General features: G+C 46.9%; 1 protein-coding gene across 6 annotated transcripts in view; it reads right to left on the reverse strand.

The window, feature by feature from the left end:
• LOC119379246 (armadillo repeat-containing protein 8) overlaps positions 1–22,206 on the reverse strand; it is a 62,840-nt gene that overhangs the window by 1,754 nt on the left and 38,880 nt on the right. For all 6 annotated transcript variants that reach the window (XM_037648488.2, XM_037648491.2, XM_037648490.2 and 3 more), the window contains 3 exons: positions 16,409–16,600; positions 4,802–4,874; positions 688–781 (listed from right to left, as the gene is read on the reverse strand). In XM_037648488.2, the coding sequence (XP_037504416.1) occupies positions 688–781; positions 4,802–4,874; positions 16,409–16,600 (359 nt within the window). The remainder of the gene's footprint in view (positions 1–687; positions 782–4,801; positions 4,875–16,408; positions 16,601–22,206) is intronic.

The following is a 22,206-nucleotide window of genomic DNA, read 5'->3' on the forward strand; positions in this document are numbered from 1 at the left end:
GCTTGGCATGTGCTTGCCACACTTCGGGAATAAGTGGAATTTCTTTCATGCGCCGATGTGTCTGTTTTTTTATTATTATTATTATTTTCTTTTCTTTTTCTCCAAAGCAGCGCACCGGCTTGCACATCCGAGCATGCGTGCAGTGCGGCTGGTTTCGTTTTCATCCTTCGGGTAGTTATTGCTTCTCGTGCCCGCAAAGCTGATGGCTGTCTGGTTTCTAATCTCTCAAAGGGTGACTGCTTGTTACTCTCTCGTTTATTGCTCCCCGGGGCGCGATTACATCTGTTTCCGTGCGGAGTTAAATTACACAAATGATGCCACCGTGGTTGGGTTTCCCGTTTTGAGGACTCGAAAAAACTAACTCCGTCTCGTTGGCAATAAGATGGATTATTATAGCTTTTTCACTCGCTTTGCTTGCCGGACGGGCGCACAACCATATTGAGCACACCACAGCATTCACAGAGCAGACAAAGTGAAGGCAACACTGGAAGTTTCACTGGTTGCTTGGTGGGCTGTCGTGATCACTGTCACAGTAACAAGGTAATTTTCCCTTTTTTTAGTTGTTTCGCTAATTCCCTGTCAGTCTCCCAACTTTCTACATTTATTCCAGTCACTGATACCCCCATAATCACAAGCCAGCATGGAATGTTCCAAGCCTGTTCCACACATACTGTCAAAGTGACATACTTGTCAAAGAGAGTTGTGTCACTAGTGATAAGAAGAGACTGCAGCAGCTTTTGGACCCCCAACTCTCGCAGCTTCGACTGCCTTTCCCGAGCACCTGCAACAATAATAAAACCTGTTAAAAATAGTTCCCACGCTTTTTTTGAACTGTGCCCAAAGAGCACACAATGCAATTGCAATCCATAAACTTCCAAACACTTCCATAAAACATTTACCACAATAGCACCATGTTGTTGAGCAAAAGTTTACACAATCATAGGGACATTTTTTATTAACTTCTGCTCTTCACTGCAGCTGTACTATAACATTTAAAAAACAAGATTGCCAGTACTCTTGGCAAATGGCTTTTAATTGCTAGTGTAGTTGTAACTGTGACTATCACAATGAAAGTATCGGCAAAAATGTACCCTAAAATTAAAATAAGGCTAAGGGTGTAGTATGTTTGGTTAACGTTCAGAAGCACCCACGCATGCATAATTCATACATTACCATTTATTTTTAATAGGAAGATTTATTTTTACTTCCAGTTTTATCCAAAGGTCATACATACAAGTAATTTGGCAAAACAAAATAAATAAGCTGGGGGAAATAAATATTTTTTTAACTCAAATGCACATTAATCAGACAGAAGCAACATAAATTTGTATACAAGAGACACAATTATAAATTACATCTCCTCTTGGCGAGGGTCTTGACTCCAGCGCATCTGATACCAGGTAGCATACAAGGATTTATTAGTCAGGTGCTTGCTTTTAAAGATCACATACCATGTGACGCCAGCAGCGAAAAGAATGTTCCACATTCCTCACCATGGCCATGATTGGTACTGGTCTCACACTCCCAGAGCTATGCTTTGTACACATGTGTAAACACCCAAGAATGCAGCCATGGGCACTGCTGTAGCCCAACTTGTAGAACGTCACACACATGCAAGGGTTGCAGGTTTGTTTCCCACTGGCATCAAGCTGTTCTTTCCTCCCACTTTTCCTTATCATTCCGGTACATAAATTAAAAAGTTAAAGTAACTTCCTCTATGCTTTCTTCAATCTCGTTATCTGTTGGCTTAATGTGCTCGTGACTAACAAAATTGGATCCCCAAGTTCCTCTTGTTCATGTCCACTTGTACTGAGTAGTGTTATCATCAGCAGGATATTAAAGAAATTGAAATTTAGTAGCAGTTCAGTGCAAGCCTGTTTAACCTTACCGATCTGTCTTGCATGCTTATTAGAATCTTTTTTTTTAGAACGTAGCTAACCTACTGACTGCTACTCTTACTGCACCTAGATGCCATCTATGTACATCAGCACTGCATAGCTAGCATGGGATAATCGGCATCTGACTGGGATGCAAATGGTAGGATGATCACATCACCTAAAACACTATGCCAATTTCCTTTTTTCGCAGTGTTCATGTTTTGTTCTAATGAATGAATATGAAGTCTGTAGGTGGCTTCACAGTTGTCTGTATGGAGCTTGGCCAATACTTCACATAATATTTTCAAGAAAGCTCCATAATGAATAGACATGCATCATCACCCTGGCAGCAATATGTTTGCAAATGCTCGCTTGGCTTTGCTCTGAATTTTTCTGCAGATACTACTACAGTCAATGTATTATTGACATATCATTATCTCATGAAAATAGACAACAGTGTAGGCAGAAAATGAATCATTAAAGGGGCCCTGCAACACTTTTCCAAGTAATCATCGAATGGCTTCATCAAAAGAGCTTATTGCCTGCCGAATCGACTGCTGCAAAAATTTTTAGAATCCGTCAAGTAAGAGCAAGGTTAGAGGGATTTGTCGCACGCTTCAAACGCTTTCAGGGCCGTACCCAGGAATGTTTTTCAGGGGGTGTTTGTGTGTAGAACGGCCAACTTTGGCAACTCGTGGTAGCTGTGAAGGCATGCAAATATTTGACTATCACCCGAAAAGTTAAAGAATAAAAAAACTTCGGGGGGTGTCAGAAACCCCTCAACCCCCCCTTAGTTATGACCCTGTTTCGTAACGGCGACCGCACTGAAAGCTACGCTGGGAGGGGGACGACAAGGGGGCAAGAAGATGCATGCATTGGTCAGCGCGCGTCATGACCTTGAGCACTTTCTCGTTTGTTTTTTTTTCCTTCGAAGGCGCAGCTTATATTAAGGGTGATCACGAGCACGTTTGCGGGCACGTGACAGCCTCCCACGGTGGCTGTGGTAACTATGCAGTTCACAATGCTCAAATCAGCCAATGGTCGTGGACTTTGGGTTTATGGCATAGTCATTTGGGTTTATGGCATCATTTGTAGAGCGAAGAGGGAGCAATTTCTAGGTGACTGAGAATTCATGGTAAATTCCAAGCCACGTGCTGCGCTATATATCATTTGGCTCGCATGTTCTCAGGAGCCTCGACTACCAATTGGCTGAATTTCCTGACCATGCTGAAAAAGTGTTGCAGGGTTCCATTAACACTAAGGGTTGTATATTTCTTTAAAACTTCGCTAGAAAGTACCGACTATGCCACGAACCTAATAGTTTACTGCCAAGTTGGGTCTACTTATTATCAATTTTCCATAAAGTAAATACCGTATTTACTCAAATCTAGGCCGGCCCCGGTTCTAAGCTGACCGACCCCCGAAATTCGCAAGGCCAGAAGAAAGAAAAAACTTAATCATTGTACTCAAATCTAAGCCGCACATTGTTTTTTTTTTTAAAAAATCTAAGCCACTTTCGCACATTGTTTTTTTTTTTTTTAAAAACATCAGCTTAGATTAGAATAAATACGGTACCTACAATCAGTGATGTTATTCAATAAAGTCCTGTTAGTATCCTATTACAGTTGCACGGCCTATGGAGACACTCTACTCTCTCGCGTCCCAATGTTGTTTTCCCAACATGGCTCACACGTCTCCTGGGATCTGGTTTCCTCACATGGCAAATGGCACGCCAAGGTTGGTGTCGTTGCACAGTAGTGAGAACAATAGCAAGAGAGTTTCTTCACTGGCACCACCTAACGGCGTTGTGCTTGCCTCCCTCTTATATTACACGTGGTCACTTCGCACGCTCGGCAGAGCTCTCCCATAAATGTCTTCTGGTTCCCTCGAATGTGCCTCCATTAGTGATCAAGACTTCACCCTTAAGGGGGACCCTGCTTCGGAGACATATTTCTTTGTTTTTGAGTACATTTTTATGAAACTTTCGCAGCTTATGTATTTTTATGTCCTGATTTCAAATATGCAATTATTTTTCTAGTACACTATGCTATTTTCAAAATATCAAATATTTCATGTGTATTGTTGGGAGCAAGATTTATTTATAAATTGTAAGAGTTATAAAGCAAATCAGCATATCACAATAAGCTGGAATGAATACTGTTTGCAATAAAACAAGAATGGATGTTCTAGGCCCAATTTAACAAAAGTTATAGTACGTTGAACACTTGGCAAGTCAGCGATGTCGAGCTCGGTCAAACTGGGATCAAGCTGGGAATGTTCAACATACCATAACTTTTGTTCAAATGGGCCTAGAACATCCATTCTTGTCTTATTGCATACAGCATTGATTCCAGGTTATTGTGATAGGCTGATTTGCTTGATAACTCTCACAGTTTAGAAATAAAGCCTGCTCCTAACAATACGAAAACTATTTAATAGTTTCAAAACTACATATTGTATTAGAACAATAATTGCATGTTTGAAATCAGCACATAAAAATACATAAGTTGTGAAAGTTTCATAATGATACGCTCAAAAACAAGAAACATGTTTCAGAAGCAGGGTCTCCCCTTAAAAGACATAGGTGTAGGTTTCTGGCAGGGGTGAACGTTGCTCACTTGATATCCTGGCATGGCGAGGTTAGCTTTCATACTGCAATGTGTTCCACTGGCATACTACTACATCGATTGTGTAATTAGGCTTGCTGGCTTACTGCATAGAATGTCCAATAAATACCCTTTCATTTCCTGACACTACTGTGTACTTTGTTCCTTGAGCACTTGATACCCAACAAACCAGATTTAATAGCTGCAGTGATTACTCACAGAGATACAATTCATGCTGCCAGTCAAAACTTAGCATTTTTGAGCATTCCTCTTCACATATTAGCACAGAAAAATACTTAACTGTCAAGCAGGACTTACCTTCTTCTTCACTCCATACCAGGTTGGATATGCAGAATGTAGCGGCTATCTGAAGCTTAACATTGGAGTGTGCCTGCAAGTAAAAAGGCAACAACACAGATTTTCTTCTTGTGGATGTTCGTAACGAAAGGTATTTCAGGAAAAGTCGAGCATTCAGGATAACCCTGATGCTCAGTAGTTATATTTCTGGGCAGGCTAGCTACACTTCGCAAATCCAGCACCTGTGCATGTAGAGATGACAAGTTGCTGTGTAATACAAATCACTTTGGAGTAGAATTAGCTCCACACCAGCAGCAGCCTGTCGGCACGATGGAGCTGGGGGCCGGAGCAAGAGCGAGCCTTTAGGGTGCTATCCGAAGCTCTAGTGGGCACAGCCGACCTGAACCTGCCCGGCCTCAACAGGAAGTTCGTTGTCCAAGCGGACTCGAGCGACCTGGATCTCGGAGCGGTACTGCTTCACGAGCACGACGGCGTCCTCCGGCCAGTCGCCTTTGCGAGCCAGTCACTTAAAGGGGTACTGACACAAAAATTTTGGCCTCGCGTTCTTTTGCTGCAGTGTGTTGCTGGGGGCCTGTTAGTCATAACACGGCATATCGTTTGCTGCAGCGCGCGACAGATAATTAATTACAGGCTCCTCATTACCGACCAGTGTCAGTTTCGGTTTCAAAAACGACAAGCCTCCGGGTGCAACTATCACCACCTAGCGGCTGCAGCGCTCGATCACGTCAGCACACAGAAGTGTGACGCACTTCCGCGCTGTTCACATCGTCTTCTCGCATTCGCACGTTTGCCGCACGTGCTGCGCGATGTCGTCGCCATCATCGTCCTCGTTGTCGTCGTTCTCCTCATCGTCGTCTCTTGGCGACAATTTTCTTGAGACACCAACAGCGCAGCGGCGAGAGCGTCAAAACAGAAATGGCGTCTACGACGTCATCATAACTTCTTGTACTGGCTACAACGGTTACGTAGGGGAAGTAGGGGGGTCACCTCGGGTCACCTCCGAGGGTGTCAATGCAACAGGTGCGGCCTATAATGCTGGATCGCGCACGCGAACTTCAATATTAAGATAAAATACCTTACAAGCTTTATTCGCTGTCGATATTTTGCAGATGGTACACGCACGTACACGGAAATCGATCCAGCAGGCTATCTCGGCCGCGAAATTTTGTGTCAGTACCCCTTTAATGCCACCGAGCGCAACTACAGCGTGACTGAAAGGGAATGTCTCGCTATAGTTTTTGCTCTCCGGAAGTTCGACTGCTACGTCGACGGTGTGCCATTTGTGGTGGAGACGGACCACATGGCACTCACCTGGCTTAAGCGCTTGCGCGAGCCCTTGGGCCGCCTCGCGTGCTGGGCGTTGACCTTGCAGCGGTACAACTTTGTTCTGCGCTACCGGAAAGGGAGTTCGAACGTCATGGCCGACGCCTTGTCGCGTGCCCCCGTTTTGGCGTCTGACACTTGTGTCCGCCACTCCCAAGAGCAGTCGCACCAAGTAGATTCAGGGGCCCCTGGCTCCAATGGGTCGAAAGGCGCGAACCCCGACAGCACGGTGACTTTCGAGTCGACCGCCTCGGGTGAGGACGCATACCTGGTAGACCCTCTCACGTCCGCCAGTATCGTCTTCAGCAGAGAGGACCTACTCAAGGCACAGCAGGACGATCCTTTTTGTCAGCAAATTGTTGACGGGCTCAAAGAGCTGAGCTCCCAAGAGGAGCGTGGCGGTCAAGCCGCCAGGCGCAAACGGACAGCTGGTATTGCTGTCGGCGCCGAGTGCCAGACGCAGACTGGTATTGCTGCAGGCACGCTGGACTCGTATCTGCTTGATGCTAATGGCGTTCTCCTGCGCTATGTCCCATCCAAAGAAGCTCCCCAGGAGTCCTTCAAGGTGGTGATACCTCGCAGTCTAAGGAAACCCACCCTCGGCTATTTCCACGACTCGCAGTTGGCCGGACATGCGAATGGCCTTAAGACTTTTCAAAAGTTGTGCCGCTCTGCTACCTGGCCTGGCATGAAGCGTGATGACCTTCCCTACGCCCGCTCATGCTGCGTGTGCCAATGCGTGAAGCCTCGTGGGGGCAAACCTCCCGGGCTCATGCAGCCGATCGACAGCCAACCCTGGAAAGTCACGGCCTGTGACATTATGGGACCTTTTCCAAGAAGCCGGAGAGGCCATGTTTTTCTCCTGGCCGTCACAAATCACTTCACGAAGTGGGTTGAGCTGTTTCCCCTTCGGAAGCTAACGGCACGCGCAATCTGGGACAAGTTGACCGAGGTCTTTACCCACTTTGGCTTTCCGGCGGAGTTGATCACGGACAATGCATCCTATTTCACGGCCAAGGTGTTTGTGGATGCCTTTGGCATTAAGCACCGCAAAACAACCACAACCACGTATCACCCACAGGCCAACCTGACTGAGTGGATAAACCGAAACCTCAAGCCCTTGCTGACAGCCTTTGCGCAGCAACACAGGGATTGTGATGCCTATCTTAACGAGACAGGCTTCTCCTTGCGGTCCACAGTGAACTGTTCAACCGGGTACACGCCCGCTTTCTTCAACTTCGGGAGAGAGCTGCCTAACCCCATGGACCGTGTTCTGCGGGGCGGCAGCGGGGCGTCCGCCATGAAAGCAGGCCCGTCTGGCTACGCGGCGGAACTGCGGTCACGGATGGACGCAGCCCTCAACCTGGCACGTTCCAACCTGGCAAAAGCGCGAGCTGGACAGAAGGTCAATACGACCGGTCGCATCGGGAAGTGCACTACAATGTCGGCGGTCTCGTCCTCAGGCGCAATCACGTCTTGAGTGACGCCGCCAAAGGCATCTCTGCCTGCCTGTCAGCCAAGTGGTTGGGCCCATACCGAGTGCAGACCAAAGTGTCGCTTCTGGTGTACAAGCTGGCTGACTCCCAAGGGAGCCAAGTCGGCGGTCCAATTAACGTCTCCCACCTCAAACCTTTCGTTGTCCACAGGAACGACTTGGGAGGGGGGGAGGCGGTCACCGAACCGCAGGAAAACCGCGATTAGGCTGGCTCCAAGCCACGCCATCGGTACAACCTGCGGAAACGCACCTAAGCAACCTTTCTCCCACTGACAGGTAGCTGGACTTTATTCCATACCATGACAGTGAATGGAGAATAACCGCTAAGGTGCAGCGGCACACGTCTGGAAGTGGTAGAAGGCCCTCTTGGCCGAAAAAACCCCCTGACGTGTTGTCCCCAAGCCATAACCTGGCAAGCGCCCTTTTGTTGGGCAGCACTGTCAGGCAGGCATTCCTTTTTGGCAAGCCGGCTTTGCCACGGGCACTACTGTCCACTCCTGCGTCACCCGGTCGTCCCCCTGCGCCTGGCTCAACCGTGCCACCAACCTGCTGCTGAACCTGTGGCCTGCTGTTCCCTGGTCCTTCCTGCGGGGGCCTGGTTCCTACCTTCTGGCCTGCAGCCACCACCACCCTGCCTTACCCACCTGGCAGCTTCGGCAGCCGCCCTCGGCGGCTAGTCCGCCCACTCAAGCTTTGGCCCAGGCCCGAGCATGGTCGCTCTGGCTTCCGTTCCTGGCTGCCTGCTGTTCCTGTGTGGCCCCCGTCCCAGCGACTTTCGGCAGTTGGCTGCCACACGCAACTTGCCGCCACGCCTCGTACGTTCCCAGCTGCCAACCTCTCCAGTCCGGCGAACTTCAAGCGGGCTGGCTGCCCGCCCTTGTGCAGTCTTCCCCATTCCTCCTGGGCTGCAGACCTTCTCCCAGCAGTGGGCTCTCCCTGGTGGTGGAAATTTTGGTGGGATGTTTGGTGTGAACATGGCCGACTTATGGACTTGTACCTTTGGGAAGACGACACCAGCCTTTTCGACATCGCCATGTTGGCCAGCCCCCTTGCGGCTGAGCTGACCTTGACACTTGGCCTCCTACAGCCTCTTTCACAGGCTGGCCTCAGTCTTTAAGAGGGGGGAATGTGGGAATCGAGCGCGCCCTCCCCTTTGGCACCTCGTTCCCCAGCTAGTGCGTGTGTTGGCCCCGCGCGGCTCGAGCGCCAGGAACCGCCATTAATCGGCAGTATGGCGACCACGGCGGCAGCGCCAGGCCTCTTTGTCTGGTGTGAGCCATGTGTCGGCTTCCCGGCGCGCGGGCACGCGTCCGCACATGTCTCGACATACTCACATCACCCCGCTAGCCTACGTCACTGGTCACTGCGCTGCGCCTGTCCTCATTGGCAACCAGTGACAACCCCCTTCCCCCTTGAGCTCGCTTCTGTCTGGCGCTGGCTTGCCCGCGGGAGATGCTCTCAGGCCTGCGCGAAAGGTTGACGCGCTGCTCTGCCAGGCAGCTTCTCGTTCAAGTGCTCGACCAGCTCGACTGCTGCCCTTTGTGTGATAGTCGTAGCGCCGCTGGCAAGCGTACTAGAGCGGTCTTGCGGAGTTCCCTTTACAGCCTGCAAGCCCGTGACTGTCGTACTGTGCTGCATCTTGGATTAATAAACCCGTGTTGTTTGTTGACATCCTGCCCCAAGCGCCTTTTCTGCGCCGTGCCGGAGAGTCGACGAACCCGGCCGTAGCGTCTTTGTTCGCTGAGGCAGTGGAGAACGTCTCGTCCCTTGCCGGTCGCCTCGTAGGGTAAGCGTCTCACAAACCTATCTCCACAAGTTCTAAAGAACTAGACTCTCTCAGAGAAGTAAGTGAAGGTACAGTTGTACCTGATCACAACCGAGTCACACCCACAACCAAAAGGTTTTCAGATTAATAACTGGGTTTGTAAAAATATTTCATTTGTTGATACAACATGCTCTGTTGGCCATTAAGTGGGAATACATGAATATTTGGATTCAACATTTTTTTGCAAAATCGCACATGCATCATCAACAAAAAAAGTGAATGAGATCAGGTACAGTGTTGCCATTTCAATGATCCTTATGCATTTGTTCAACGAAAGTGTTATTTTCCAAAGCTCTCCTGCACATGCATGAGAATGGTATTTTGCAACCAACATATTCTCAACCACGGGCAGGTAGAACAATCCATTGTTCAAATCAACAGCTTCACCCTTTCATCTTGAAACACTCTACAGCACGGTTCTCATACTTTCCGGTCTTGGGAACCCCAAAGGCTTTTCCGGAATACTGCGAAACCCCTAACTTTTTCGTGTACTTTTAGCACAAGGAGTATCAGGGTGGAGGGGGGGGGGGAAAGGGTACGTAAGCAATGACACTTCTCGCATTGGCCTCTTTATCTTTTATCTCGAAGGCCATTGCTGTTGATGTGGCACTTGCGATAAGACATAAGACTTGCGATTCCTCCGTCCCCCTACCCATGCCACTCTGCGTGTCGCATAAAGCGCCCGCCGACCATACTGCATGCTTCAGGCACCGTGCACCATAAGCAATGTGTTCATGCAAATGAAGCGCCAGATGTACAAAAGCCTGTCTTATTTAAAACAAAACGAAAGCATGCGCCAGTCACACTGCAAAATGGCCACTGATACACCAGTCGTAAGGCTAATCCTAAATGCTCGTGTAGCGAAGCCCACAGGCGACACAAAGCGATGCATCTTGCGCGCATCAAAGCGCTCGTTGCGTGTTTTGATTACAAAACTGACGTAGTGTAGTGGCAAATAAGCGTGTATGAAAACTGTACCACACGAAAACTGGCGTGCTATAAGCCTTGAATAAAGCACCAAAGGTGCCCGTTAACGTCGTTTGACCTGGTTTGAACAGACAATACAGTAAAAGCTCGTTAATTCGACTCTCGTTAATTCGGAAAATCGGTTAATTCGGACACGTCATCTGGTCCCTGTAAATATACGCATCACTCAATGAGACTGGGCGCTCGTTATTTCGGACAGATTTGACCGCAAATCGGATAATTCGGCGACTTTCGGGCCGCTGGCAAGGCTCGAAAACGAAAAAAGAACATTTCGGAACAAAAGTGAAGCTCAAACGCAGCATCGCCATGGACATCAATTATCGACTTGGCTTGGATTGAGACTGGTTGAACGCCTTTTTTTCGCGTGTGGGTTTTGTTGCTTTGTTCCCGTTGGTGTGCTGCATCGTTGATCGCCGATTTATCGAGGAACGTTTCAGTACGGCTCCTTTAGCTTGATCGTTGCTGGTGCTTTTGTGCTGACTTCTCGTGCGACCGCACTCTCCGCCGATGGCAACGCCGGCGAAGCAGCCCAAGTACGAGGCCAAGGACTTCACCACCAAAGTAGAAATTTTGCGTGCTCTGAATAACGGGCTCTCCCGACAAGAAGTGATGAAGAGTGATGAAAGGGGATCCTTCAATCGGCGGCAAGAAGCAAGGAACGAGTAACCGTACTTTTATCCGCCAACGTGACGGGAACAGAGCGCTTGCCGCTTCTCGTTATCGGAAAGGTTCAAAAGCCACGCTGCTTTAAGAACATCAACAATCTTCCTGTGGATTACCGTGCCAACCGAAAAGCGTGGATGACGGGTGAAACTTTTGCGGTACTGCAGACATCATGCGAGCTGCTGAGCACCTTGAAGGGCTCAGAAAAATTGTGTCCGCGCGAATTTCTGCTCGAAAACAGACAAGCATCCGCGATTACTTTGTTAAGTAAAGGTATGTTGAAAAAACTCGTGCATTTATTGTGTTTATTTTGACCATTCGATAATTCGGACATTCGGTTAATTCGGACATTTTTTCCGGTCCCTAGAAATCCGAATTAACAAGCTTTTACTGTATCATCTTCCGCATCTCGGTTTGCAGAATTACCGAATTGATTGCTGCGCAAACTGCGCTTGCGAGCATGAATCACCAGCACTCCGCACACTCTGTGACCGCGGGCCCGCAAATCACAAAAAAAATCCATGGCGCACTTGAGTGCCGCTACCGTGTCGGTACCTTAATGCCCGCATATTTCTGATGTGTGGATGCTGCGTGGGATGGCTTCATTAAATGTACAGTAGACTCTCAATAAACGAAACTCTCTTAAATGAAATTGCTGTTAAATGGAACAACTGCCTCTAACGTGATTGGTTTTGTGCTTGAATTCTGCACCCCTTTTCATCTCTCAGTAAACGAAACTCCTGTTAAATGAAACATATTTTCCTGGTCCCTTCAGCTTTCGTTTAACAGGAGTCTACTGTAAAACACAATGCAAATTTTCTTGTCTCAGTCAATAAATTCGGCGCTAAAGGTAAAATGGGAATGGGTCACATTTGTTCTGACTGCTCGCAGAACCCTAGAATGTCCTTCACAAAATCCCTAGGTTCCGCAGAACCCAGTTAAAGAACCTGTGTATAGAGCTGTCTGTACTGTGCAATATCAATGGTAATATAATGGCTTGGTATCCAAGTCTACAAGGAACTTCCATAAAAAGTAATCCATTGTGCAAAGCCTGTCAAAAGCCCGATTTGTTGCAGATGTCAGCAATCATACTGAAGCCCGTTTTTTTTTTATTCAAATAAAAAATAAATGAAGGAGTTGTTGCACTATTGCTCGGTGACGGCTACCCCTTTCCATTTGGTTGTTAGAATAAAAAATAAGAAACAAATATATATATACATATATACAGTCCTACATTTGGTAAGTACAAAAACTCTCGTTTGAACAAAGCACACATACAGTCGCATTACAGTAAAACCTCGATGATACGAATCTCGCGGGGTTACCAAAAATATTCGTATCATCCGAAATTCGTATCGCCAAAAAACATGAAAAAGTAGTATGCGACAAAAGAAAGTTTGCATACGTTTTGATTCAGTGTTTCTCAGGGCCGCAGCGACGTCATGAACAGCTCTGAATGATTGCTAGTAAAGTTTTTAGACGTGAACTATCATGCTTGTGCTCATAAATATACCGTGCGTGCGCGCGTGTGTTATTAATGAACCATATGTGTTGTGCCCCGTGACCGCTAGTAGCCCCTTCTTAATCTTGCTACGCTTTTCTGCATGACAAAAAGAGTACTGCGGCGAAAGTGACTTAAGAAGCGGTTTGCACACGACAGATAGAGCCCAAGCTCCTTCGCCAAGACCGTCCGCTTCGTCTCTTGGGGTCTTCGTCCACCTTTAAAGGGACTTCATGACGGACCCGCAGCCCAAGTTTCAGTCTTGTTTCATAGAACGTCTGATTGCGGGGACATGGCTTGCATTGACGTGGCAGGCACGTGTTAACACAGTACAAAAACGCTGCTGCCTTGAGCACAGGAGCACACGGCAACATGCCAGAAAAAAAAAAGCGCGACGTCAACGTCATTTGTAATGTAAACGAGAAGGCACCTCAAGGCTTCCAAGATTCGCGCGCACTATCTAGAAGGCAACGACACACCATTGATGGTCGCGCAGCGCACATGCCCGTGCCCTCGCGTGATTGCCGGGTCTTCCACGACAGCGCGGGCAGCACGTGTTCGTACCTGTGCGCTAGCGTACGTTCGTATGAAACGTCGCGGGGTGCAAATCGGTTCGCAACAACCGTACTCCAATACACTGCAGGCTAATGGGCCTTGGCTGGGACCACATAAAAATTCGTATCACCCCGAAATTCGTACGAGCCGTGATCGTATCACCGTGGTTTTACTGTATTATACCAGTTATTATAAACTTGCTGCGTTCTGCGACAGCTGGTAGCCCCTTCCCAATCTTAGTGTGCTTTTATGCATGACACCCGTGTACTGTGGCAAAAGTGTCTAAAGAAGCATTTGGCACACAATCAACTAAGGCCAGAGCATCTAGCTTTTTTTTCAAGTGAAGCTTGCAGTACCTGATTTGTGAAGCTGGCGAGGTTTGATAAAACCCTCTTCACCCACAAGAAACCCTCCTCACTCATAGCTGGTGAGCACGAAAGAAAGCTTAGCCGAGGGTCATGAGAAGGCACGGACAGTACAGCAAGATAAAAAATAGAGCTGTGCGAATAGCAAAATTTTGGGTGCGAAGCGAATTCGAATATTGAGGTGTGAGTGTGAATCGTATCGAATATTTTTCGAATATTTCTCGAATATTTCTAGAATGTTTTTCGAATACTTCGAAGCGAAATAGCAGAAAAAAAAGTTAGAGAGGATTCCTAAGCATATTCTTATGAGAGAGCAACATGAAAGCGTTTCTTTTCGCCAGGTTGAAGCACTGGCAGGGTGGTGTTTCATAGTTGTCTTATCAAGAATGAGGCAATGTAGAGGCCGAATTATATTTATGTACATGATTTGGTGCAACCGAAGTGTTGCCTACAACACTTTACACGTGATAGGCAAAGATGCCATTTCCTCAGCCTCTCCTCCTCTTTCAACTTCTGTGGAAGCCCAACTGATGTGGCAGACAAGGGTCTGCTCCCTTTAAGTCCGGAGTTCCAAATCTGCCTCGTAGACGTCGATATATAAGAACATCTGAAATTTTGGATGCTAAAAAGATTCGGCGTCCGATTTTTCTGACTTCCTGCCCAAATTTCAGGCCCAGAAATGCATTAATTGAGCCCCCAACTCTACCACATCTTTCATCTCCATGTTGGAACCAGCGTTTTTTTGAGGTAATACGTTTGCGAACGTAGCGGAGCTTAAAAGGCAGCTTTGCCGCAATACGAGGGTGTGATGAGGTGAAGCATATTGAAAATCTAGGGACCACTTCTAATCAGACGTTGACTGTGTCTTGGCAAAATTCGACCGTAACGGAGCTTGAAAGGCAGCTTTGAAGCAATACCGGGGTGTGATGAGGTGAAGCATATTGAAAATCTAGGGACCACTTCTAATCAGACGTTGACTGTGTCTTGGCAAAATTCGACCATAACGGAGCTTGAAAGGCAGCTTTGAAGCAATACCGGGGTGTGATGAGGTGAAGCATACTGAAAATCTAGGGACCACTTCTAATCAGACGTTGACTGTGTCTTGGCAAAATTCGACCGTAACGGAGCTTGAAAGGCAGCTTTGAAGCAATACCGGGGTGTGATGAGGTGAAGCATATTGAAAATCTAGGGACCACTTCTAATCAGACGTTGACTGTGTGTTGGCAAAATTCGACCGTAACGGAGCTTGAAAGGCAGCTTTGAAGCAATACCGGGGTGTGATGAGGTGAAGCATACTGAAAATGTAGGGACCACTTCCAATCAAACGTTGACTGTGTCTTGGCAAAATTCGACCGTAACGGAGCTTGAAAGGCAGCTTTGCCGCAATATCGGGGTGTGATGAGGTGAAGCATATTGAAATTCTAGGGATTACTTCCAGTCGGACGTTGACTGTCTCTTGACAGTTCGACTGTAACGGAGCTTGAAAAGCATCTTTGCCGCAATACCGGGGTGTGATGAGGTGAAGCATATTGAAATTCTAGGGATTACTTCCAATCGGACGTTGTGTCTTGGCAAAGTTCGACCGTAACGGAACGTGAAAGGCAGCTTTGCCGCAATACGAGAGTGTAATGAGGTGAAGCATATTGAAAATCCGAAGGGGTCACTTTTAGTCTGACGTTGACTGTGTTTTTGGGAAGCTCGAATAGTTCGAATAGTAAAATTCCAGTGCGAATCGAATCGAATAGCAAACACTATTCGAAAAATATTCGAAATTTCGAATATTCGCACACCCCTAATAAAAAAAGGAAAGTGTCCTTTGCCCAACGAAGCATAGCTGAGGCCATTGCGGCAACCCTCTCCTTTACCACCATCCTCACTTCCAGCTGTACACTACACCCCCCCACCCCTTCCCGTAGACTGCGAGAGGGGATGACACGTGCTTAGCCATAGAGGGCCTATCTTGGACGCTCATAGCTCTTTGGGTGGGGGGAACTGAGCAGGGGTTGGGCTGGACAGGAAATGGGGGGGGGGGGGGGATATGCGCTGGTATGAGGATAGGGAGAGATCTCACAAACAGAGGAGACTCGAACAATGCTCTCATCTCCCGCATCTTTCAAGAACATCGTCTTTGAAGCAAGAAAGAAAGAAAAGTGCATGTCCTGTATTCTCGATCATTTTGTATTCGTTCCAGCACTGCCTTTCAATCATTATCAGGCGCTCAGCCGTGTCCCCTCATGGGAGACAGAAATTAGCACCTTTTTCTTCTTTCTCATCAATCACTATCATTATAGACCCAAACCAACTTGCCCACCTATCTGTTATTCTGCAAAGAAAAGCAGTCTGTTAGGCACGACCACTGCCAAGCTTCGCTTGCCCCCATTTCCCCGATAGGATAAGGGCTCCTAAATTTTTTTTTCCTTTCTTCCTCAGTCAACATGCAATTGTCAGTGCGCACGGTTCGGCTGGTTGGGGCGCTTTGTAGGCAGGCAGTCGGCTTTATTTGCGACTGTTAGTGATATAAACACGCAAATGTTCAGCTACAAGCAACAAAGGCAGAAGATATTTTGAAGCATGGACAAGCAAGAAGTATGAATGAACCAAATTTATGCAATGCAGCAGTTCAAATTAAGCGGCTTAAAATAGTACATTGAAAACACCGGTGGCCAACCAAAAATTTAACATTTGTTTGAATTAACTGAAACACTGACTTATCAAGAGTCTACTGTAAACTGTATGTGGGTCAAGTGGGCTGGACAATAGGTATGAACTGTTGAGGCATGTACACCATTATACTATCAATTCATGCTAAAATTCCAGTGCAGGGAACCTTTTTCATTTCATCTCAAACATGGTGGTTCTGCAACATAAAAATGATCTGACATGCTTTGCTCACAATGTAGGTGGTGAGCTTCTTCAGGACGTCTTCATTGGCCATGATGAAAGCCTTCGCTGTGTCGCCATCTGCAATGTTGGCCAGGATGCACAATGCCTGCTCCTTCACATCAGCACTGTGATCCCCTTCAAGAATGAGGATCACTGCCTGCATTATCTGTGTCCCATGGCTGTCCATGATGTGGTCAATGTGCTGCACAACAGAAGGGAAAAACTGCACACCTTTGCACTTTGTCATGTAGCCACACATTGAAAACATATGAAACCTGTTTAAGAACTAAAGTATGCACCAACAATGTCTTTTTAAACAATTGATGAAGATACGATTTGTTTACTTACTAAACCATGGACATTCCTTAAAGGGGTCGTGAAAAGAAAATGAAGCTGCCCGGTTGTAATTTTCCCTGCTTTCGGCACAATATTCTGTCTGTAATTAATGACGCCCGTTTGAAAATCGCAGTTTAATTGAGCTCCCAAACGACTGTGCGGAACTACCGGCCGCCTTAGGCACTAACTTCTCTTATCGTGACGTCACGGTAAGGGAAGCTATAAACATTGCGTTAGCTTTGATTTGCTCTAAAATATTAAATTTATAGAAACCTAGAAAAGAAACAAATAACAGAGCAACTCTTGCGCTCTGAGTTATATACTGTGCACACTGCACATACAGCAAGTGATCTGCTTGCTTCCGCTTTCAAGTACATCCGGGCTCCGTCGCGAGTGTATTCTTGCCTTCGCTCGCTTGGTGCAGTGTCCCAGTTTCTTCTTTCTGGTTGCGTTAAGTTGTGTTTTACAGCGTGTTTTGGATGGCTTAGTCCTTGCTATGCCAACTGTGCGCGTCTTAAAATCTTAAAGGCATTATGGTGACGATTTTACTGCGTATGATGCTACAGTATGATGCTACGAACCACGGCCAACTATGGCTCAGCAAACATTGCTGCGTCGCCATGTTTTGTCGCAACAGAGACTTTTCATTGGCTAACTTAAAGTGACGTCAGCTGTATAGTTGTGGGGAACGTGAGAAGGGAATCGCAATTGTGCTTTTACAGTTATTAAATGAACCCGGATGATGAAACGAGTCGAGGTATAGTATAGAATGGACGGCCAGGATTCCGAATATACACGTAGTTGAAAATTTTCGGAAAACGTTTCATGACCCCTTTAAACCAATTACCTGCTGATAAAAAAAAAGAAGCTGATTTTAAATGTTGCTCTTATGTAAGGACAAATTTTACCAAGGGTCACAAAATATCCTAGATTAGTACTTATAGATGGTCACTAAGGATGAACGAATATTCCAAGCGATTCTAATAAGAAATTAAATACTGGAACAGTCAACGAAAAAGTTTTCACACGTGCCTGATAATTTCTATGCCTTCTCGGCATGCCCCATACACAATAGAACTAATCTATAAGGACGTCTGAAACTTCAGACATGAAACCCTTCATCATCCAATTTTTCAATTTTTTGCCGTCCACCTTGAAACAGCGTCAATCAAAGACACTATCACAATTTTGTCTCAGAGCTTTGAACCAGTGCTCTCTTATGTCATTCAGCTGGCAGTTGTAGCCACCGCGGTTTGACGTTTGCTATCAAGCTTACTGCTTTTTTGTGCCTTGTTTGTTTGTTTGTTTTTAAAAGGTTACCGTTGACAGCAATGGCACCGAAAACAGTTTCGTCAGCCCTGCCGATGGCAGTGAAGCACAGATATCGCGGTAAGGGTATAAGCATTTCATAATGCCCATTACCAATAGTAAGCTTTGCGACAATAGGCTGATACTATCCAGTGAAGCATATGAACCATAATAAAGAAAAGCATATTAAGAGTGAAAAGAGGCCATTGTCATGGGTCCTAGTATGTGTTCCTTAATTATACACAAAAAGACACACACCATCTGCTATGACAGTATGGGCACCAAGGTACCTAGTAAGTGTACTGGCAGGCCTTCAGTGATTTTTGGGGCTCAACTACTGTGATTAGAGCTCTTTAGGAAAGTAAACGGCATTCATTTGTTTTGTTTTTTTCCTGGACTGCCCAATTTTCCAAATGATTTTAAGGACTGCGTTAGATTGAGTCCTTGAATCAAATAACCACCATTTGAAAATCTTAAATATTTCTGAAGAACAGGCAATCAACTGTGTGCAACGAAACATAAAATTGGACTTAAACAAGATGGAACATACTAGAGCATACTATGTCACTCAGCAAACTGTCACTCGGTTTTCTGGGAAAACCATGATCACAATCGCAGTAAAGTTATGTTTAGAAATGGGTATTACTTACAGATGCAGTGCCCTTGTTCTATCACCGAAATAAATCGTCAATATGTTTTACAAGATACTACATACGACAGTGGCACTATCTGACACAAATATCCTAACCAGTGCTTTTCTTCGCTCTACCATCATCATACACACACACACACTTCTGGATTGGTTGCAAGAGTATACACAGATGTTTATCAGCCACTAAGGCTGCCTTCGTCAACTTTATCATGATATATGACCACGCATCTTCCACTGAGCCCAGAGTTTCCAAACAAGATGCTCAATTGTTCCTAATGTTCCTTCTGTGCTTTTAATAAGGTATGCTTTGTAATGTGCAATTTTGCAACATTTTTTTTATTTGCAAGTACCAGAAAGTGAAAATTGTTGTTGAGAAACCTGTACATTATTTGAAAACCATTAGAAAATATGAAATATTCTGCCGCATTGGTACAGTGGTTAGAATGCTTGAGTACTGACCCAAAAGGCGTGGGTGCAATCTCTGCTACTGCAGTCGCATTTCGATAGAGGCGAAATGCTAAACGCCTGTGTACTGTGTGATGTCAGTGCACGTTAAGGGTGTATCCACACGACGGACCGAATCCGTCTTTTCCGGCGCAGACGGCGCATCACGTGACCCTGCGTCACGGATTTGTGCCATCCGTGCCTCGTCCGCGGACGTCGCGGACGGAAAATGCCAAGCTCTTTTTCGCATTCGGATTCGCGCGGAATACCACAACAGATTTAGCCGAGGGTGCCATTATAGGTCTAGCAACAAGCGCTGCTTTTTCTTTTTCTCGTATGGCTTCGTAAATTTAGCCGATGAAGATTTATTTTATTATTGGCAGATATCTATCTATTTTAGACCTTGTAGGCGTTTTCCAACACACAACGTAATGGCTGCTCTAAAAGCGAGGCTCTCCAAGTCTGCGCGTAGGTTAAACTGAACAGTCTCGGATGCAACAAATGGGAGCTATGTTTCGAGTAGAAATGCACAGACGTGCAACACATGCCCGAAGCAAGGTACCGTAGCGCGACCTGCAGTCTTGTTTCCGCTGATATGGCTCGCCGCATCACGGGGTCCTGTCGTTCTATGCGAGGTCCCATGAGCGACAGCAACTGAACAAACTACTCTCTTGACACTCGCAGCAGCCTCCTGTATTCTTCGGTGTAACCAAAAGCTCACCGTACAGTTGGTGTTGTATATACCCAGATACTTGTAGTCCTTTTGCCAACAAGATCTTTTTGCAGGAAAGAAGAGCGCTTCACCGTCTAACTGGTAATGCAATAGCCATTGCAGCTTCGTCGCTTTCTTTCGAACTCCATCTTCAACTTAAAAGAAACTCTGCGCCATAGACGGAAACATAAAAACCTTCAATACTTTTGCTAGCGATAAATGTGTTTTCGACTTTCAGGCTGCTCGCGCCATCTAGAGAAAAAAAGAACAAGCAAGCATTCGCACATTATTATGACCTCTGAGATTTGGTAGCTATCGCAGATCACCGAGGTCATGTTCTACCAATAGAGGTACTCGCTAAGCCTACAGCTCTCAGAAAACGAGTACGGCGCTTGGAAACAGTACCGAATTGTCATGAATACGTTGCCGGCGAAGCTTGAGGACACAAACCTAAAGCCGACACAATCGTCAGTTTGGGACTAACAGCCCACGCAATGCGCGACGAAGAGCTTAAAGATTCGAAGCGGGCAGCTCTCGCTTCAGACAGTGCCGCCATGTTTTTTTGCTGCGGCGCGTCCGTCTACTCGCTTCGTCCATCGTCTGGATGTGCTTTCCAGCCGGACGGGCGGCGAAACGGTCGTCCGCGGACGAGATTTCCGCGGATAAGTCCGTCGTGTGGATACACGACGGACTTATCCGTCGTGTATCCAAATGGTCAAAACACCAAAGAACACCAAATGGTCAAAGAGAACACCAAATGGTCAAAATCATAAAAGCCGTCGAGAACACCAAATGGTCAAAATCATAAAAGCCCTCCACTACGGTGCACCTCATAATCATATCGTGGTTTTGGCATGTACTACTGTAAAACCCCAGATGTTATTAAAATATTAAGTACAGATTTGCTTCTGGCACAGATTGGTATTCCATTAGGTCTGAAAAAAAACTAAGTAGAATCTCGATGATACGATCACGGCTAATACGAATTTCGGGATGATACGAATTTTTCTGTGGTCCCGGCCAAGGCCCATTAATTTACAACGTGCTTGAGTACGGTTGTTACGAACTGATTTTTGACCCGCGTCGTTTGATACGAATAAACGCCGCCCCACCCAACGCAACGTTGGCCCCACCGACGGCCGCGGAAGATAGCAGCGTGCACTTACGGCGCTGGAATGCGTGCGGCGCCGCCGGTTTGGCACGTTGCCAGCGCCGCCGGCGAGCAGCGCGCGACAGCCTCCAAGATCTGCGTGTATCGGAGGCCGGAGTGTGCCTTTTGCTTTCTCTTGAAGATTACAGATGGCGCTGGCCACGTTTTTTTTTTTTTCTTGGTGCGGAGGCAGGCCGGCAGGCGGAGACGCCGGAGAGGGAGAGGCACGGCCCGCGGGAGCTTCTTTCTTCTATGCGTGCCGTCGGACAGAGTGGTTGTGGTTGCTGTGCTCGAGCCCGCGTTCTTGCTTTGTTGTGATAGTGCCTTTTTTGCCGAGTGGCAGCAAGCTATGTCTCGCAAGCGGAAAGCCCTCTCCTTTAAGGAGAAACTGGACATTCTTCGAAAGGTCGATGAGGATCCCAAAAGAAAACGCACGGAGTTGGCTAAGGAGCTAGGCCTCGCAACGTCGACATTAAGCACAATTGTTGGACAGCGGGACTCAATAATGAAGAATGTGCTTTCATTTAACGTCAACGCGAGGCAAGCGAAGACAGCCCAACACGTGAAGCTTGAAGAAGCTCTTCTGACCTGGTTTAAGGAGGTTACTGCAGCTGGTGTGAACGTCGATGGCAAAGTGTTGCGTGAGAAAGCCGACGAGATCGCACTTGCTCTGCGCATCGACGGATTTCAGGCCTCAGGTGGGTGGCTGCACCGTTTCAAGACGAGACACGGTCTCGTTTACAAAAGCGTCTGTGGGGAAGCGAAGAAGGCTGACGAGACCGTTGTTAGCGACTGGCTCGCGAAGCTGCAGTCACTCATCTCTGGGTATGAGCCTCGTGATGTTTTTAACGCAGACGAGGCTGGCCTGTTTTTTAACCTTCAGCCTGAGAAGAGCCTTTGCTTAAAAGGCGAAGCGTGCCAAGGAGGCAAGAAAAGCAAAGAGCGAATAACGGTGCTTTTGTGCTGTAACGCCGACGGGTCGGAGAAACTTAAGCTGACGGTAATTGGCAAATCCCAAAAGCCTCGGTGTTTCAAGCGCGAGAGCCATTTGCCGTGCGTCTATCGCGCAAACAAAAAGGCGTGGATGACGGCGGCCCTGTTCGAAGAATTTCTGTCGCTCCTTGACAGAAGGATGGCCTGCAAGAATCGGAAGATTGTTTTGATTCTTGACCAGTGCGCCGCCCACCCGAGGCAAGTAACGCTCCA

Source organism: Rhipicephalus sanguineus, chromosome 1 (assembly GCF_013339695.2).
Source record: "Rhipicephalus sanguineus isolate Rsan-2018 chromosome 1, BIME_Rsan_1.4, whole genome shotgun sequence".
Taxonomy (NCBI): domain Eukaryota; kingdom Metazoa; phylum Arthropoda; class Arachnida; order Ixodida; family Ixodidae; genus Rhipicephalus; species Rhipicephalus sanguineus.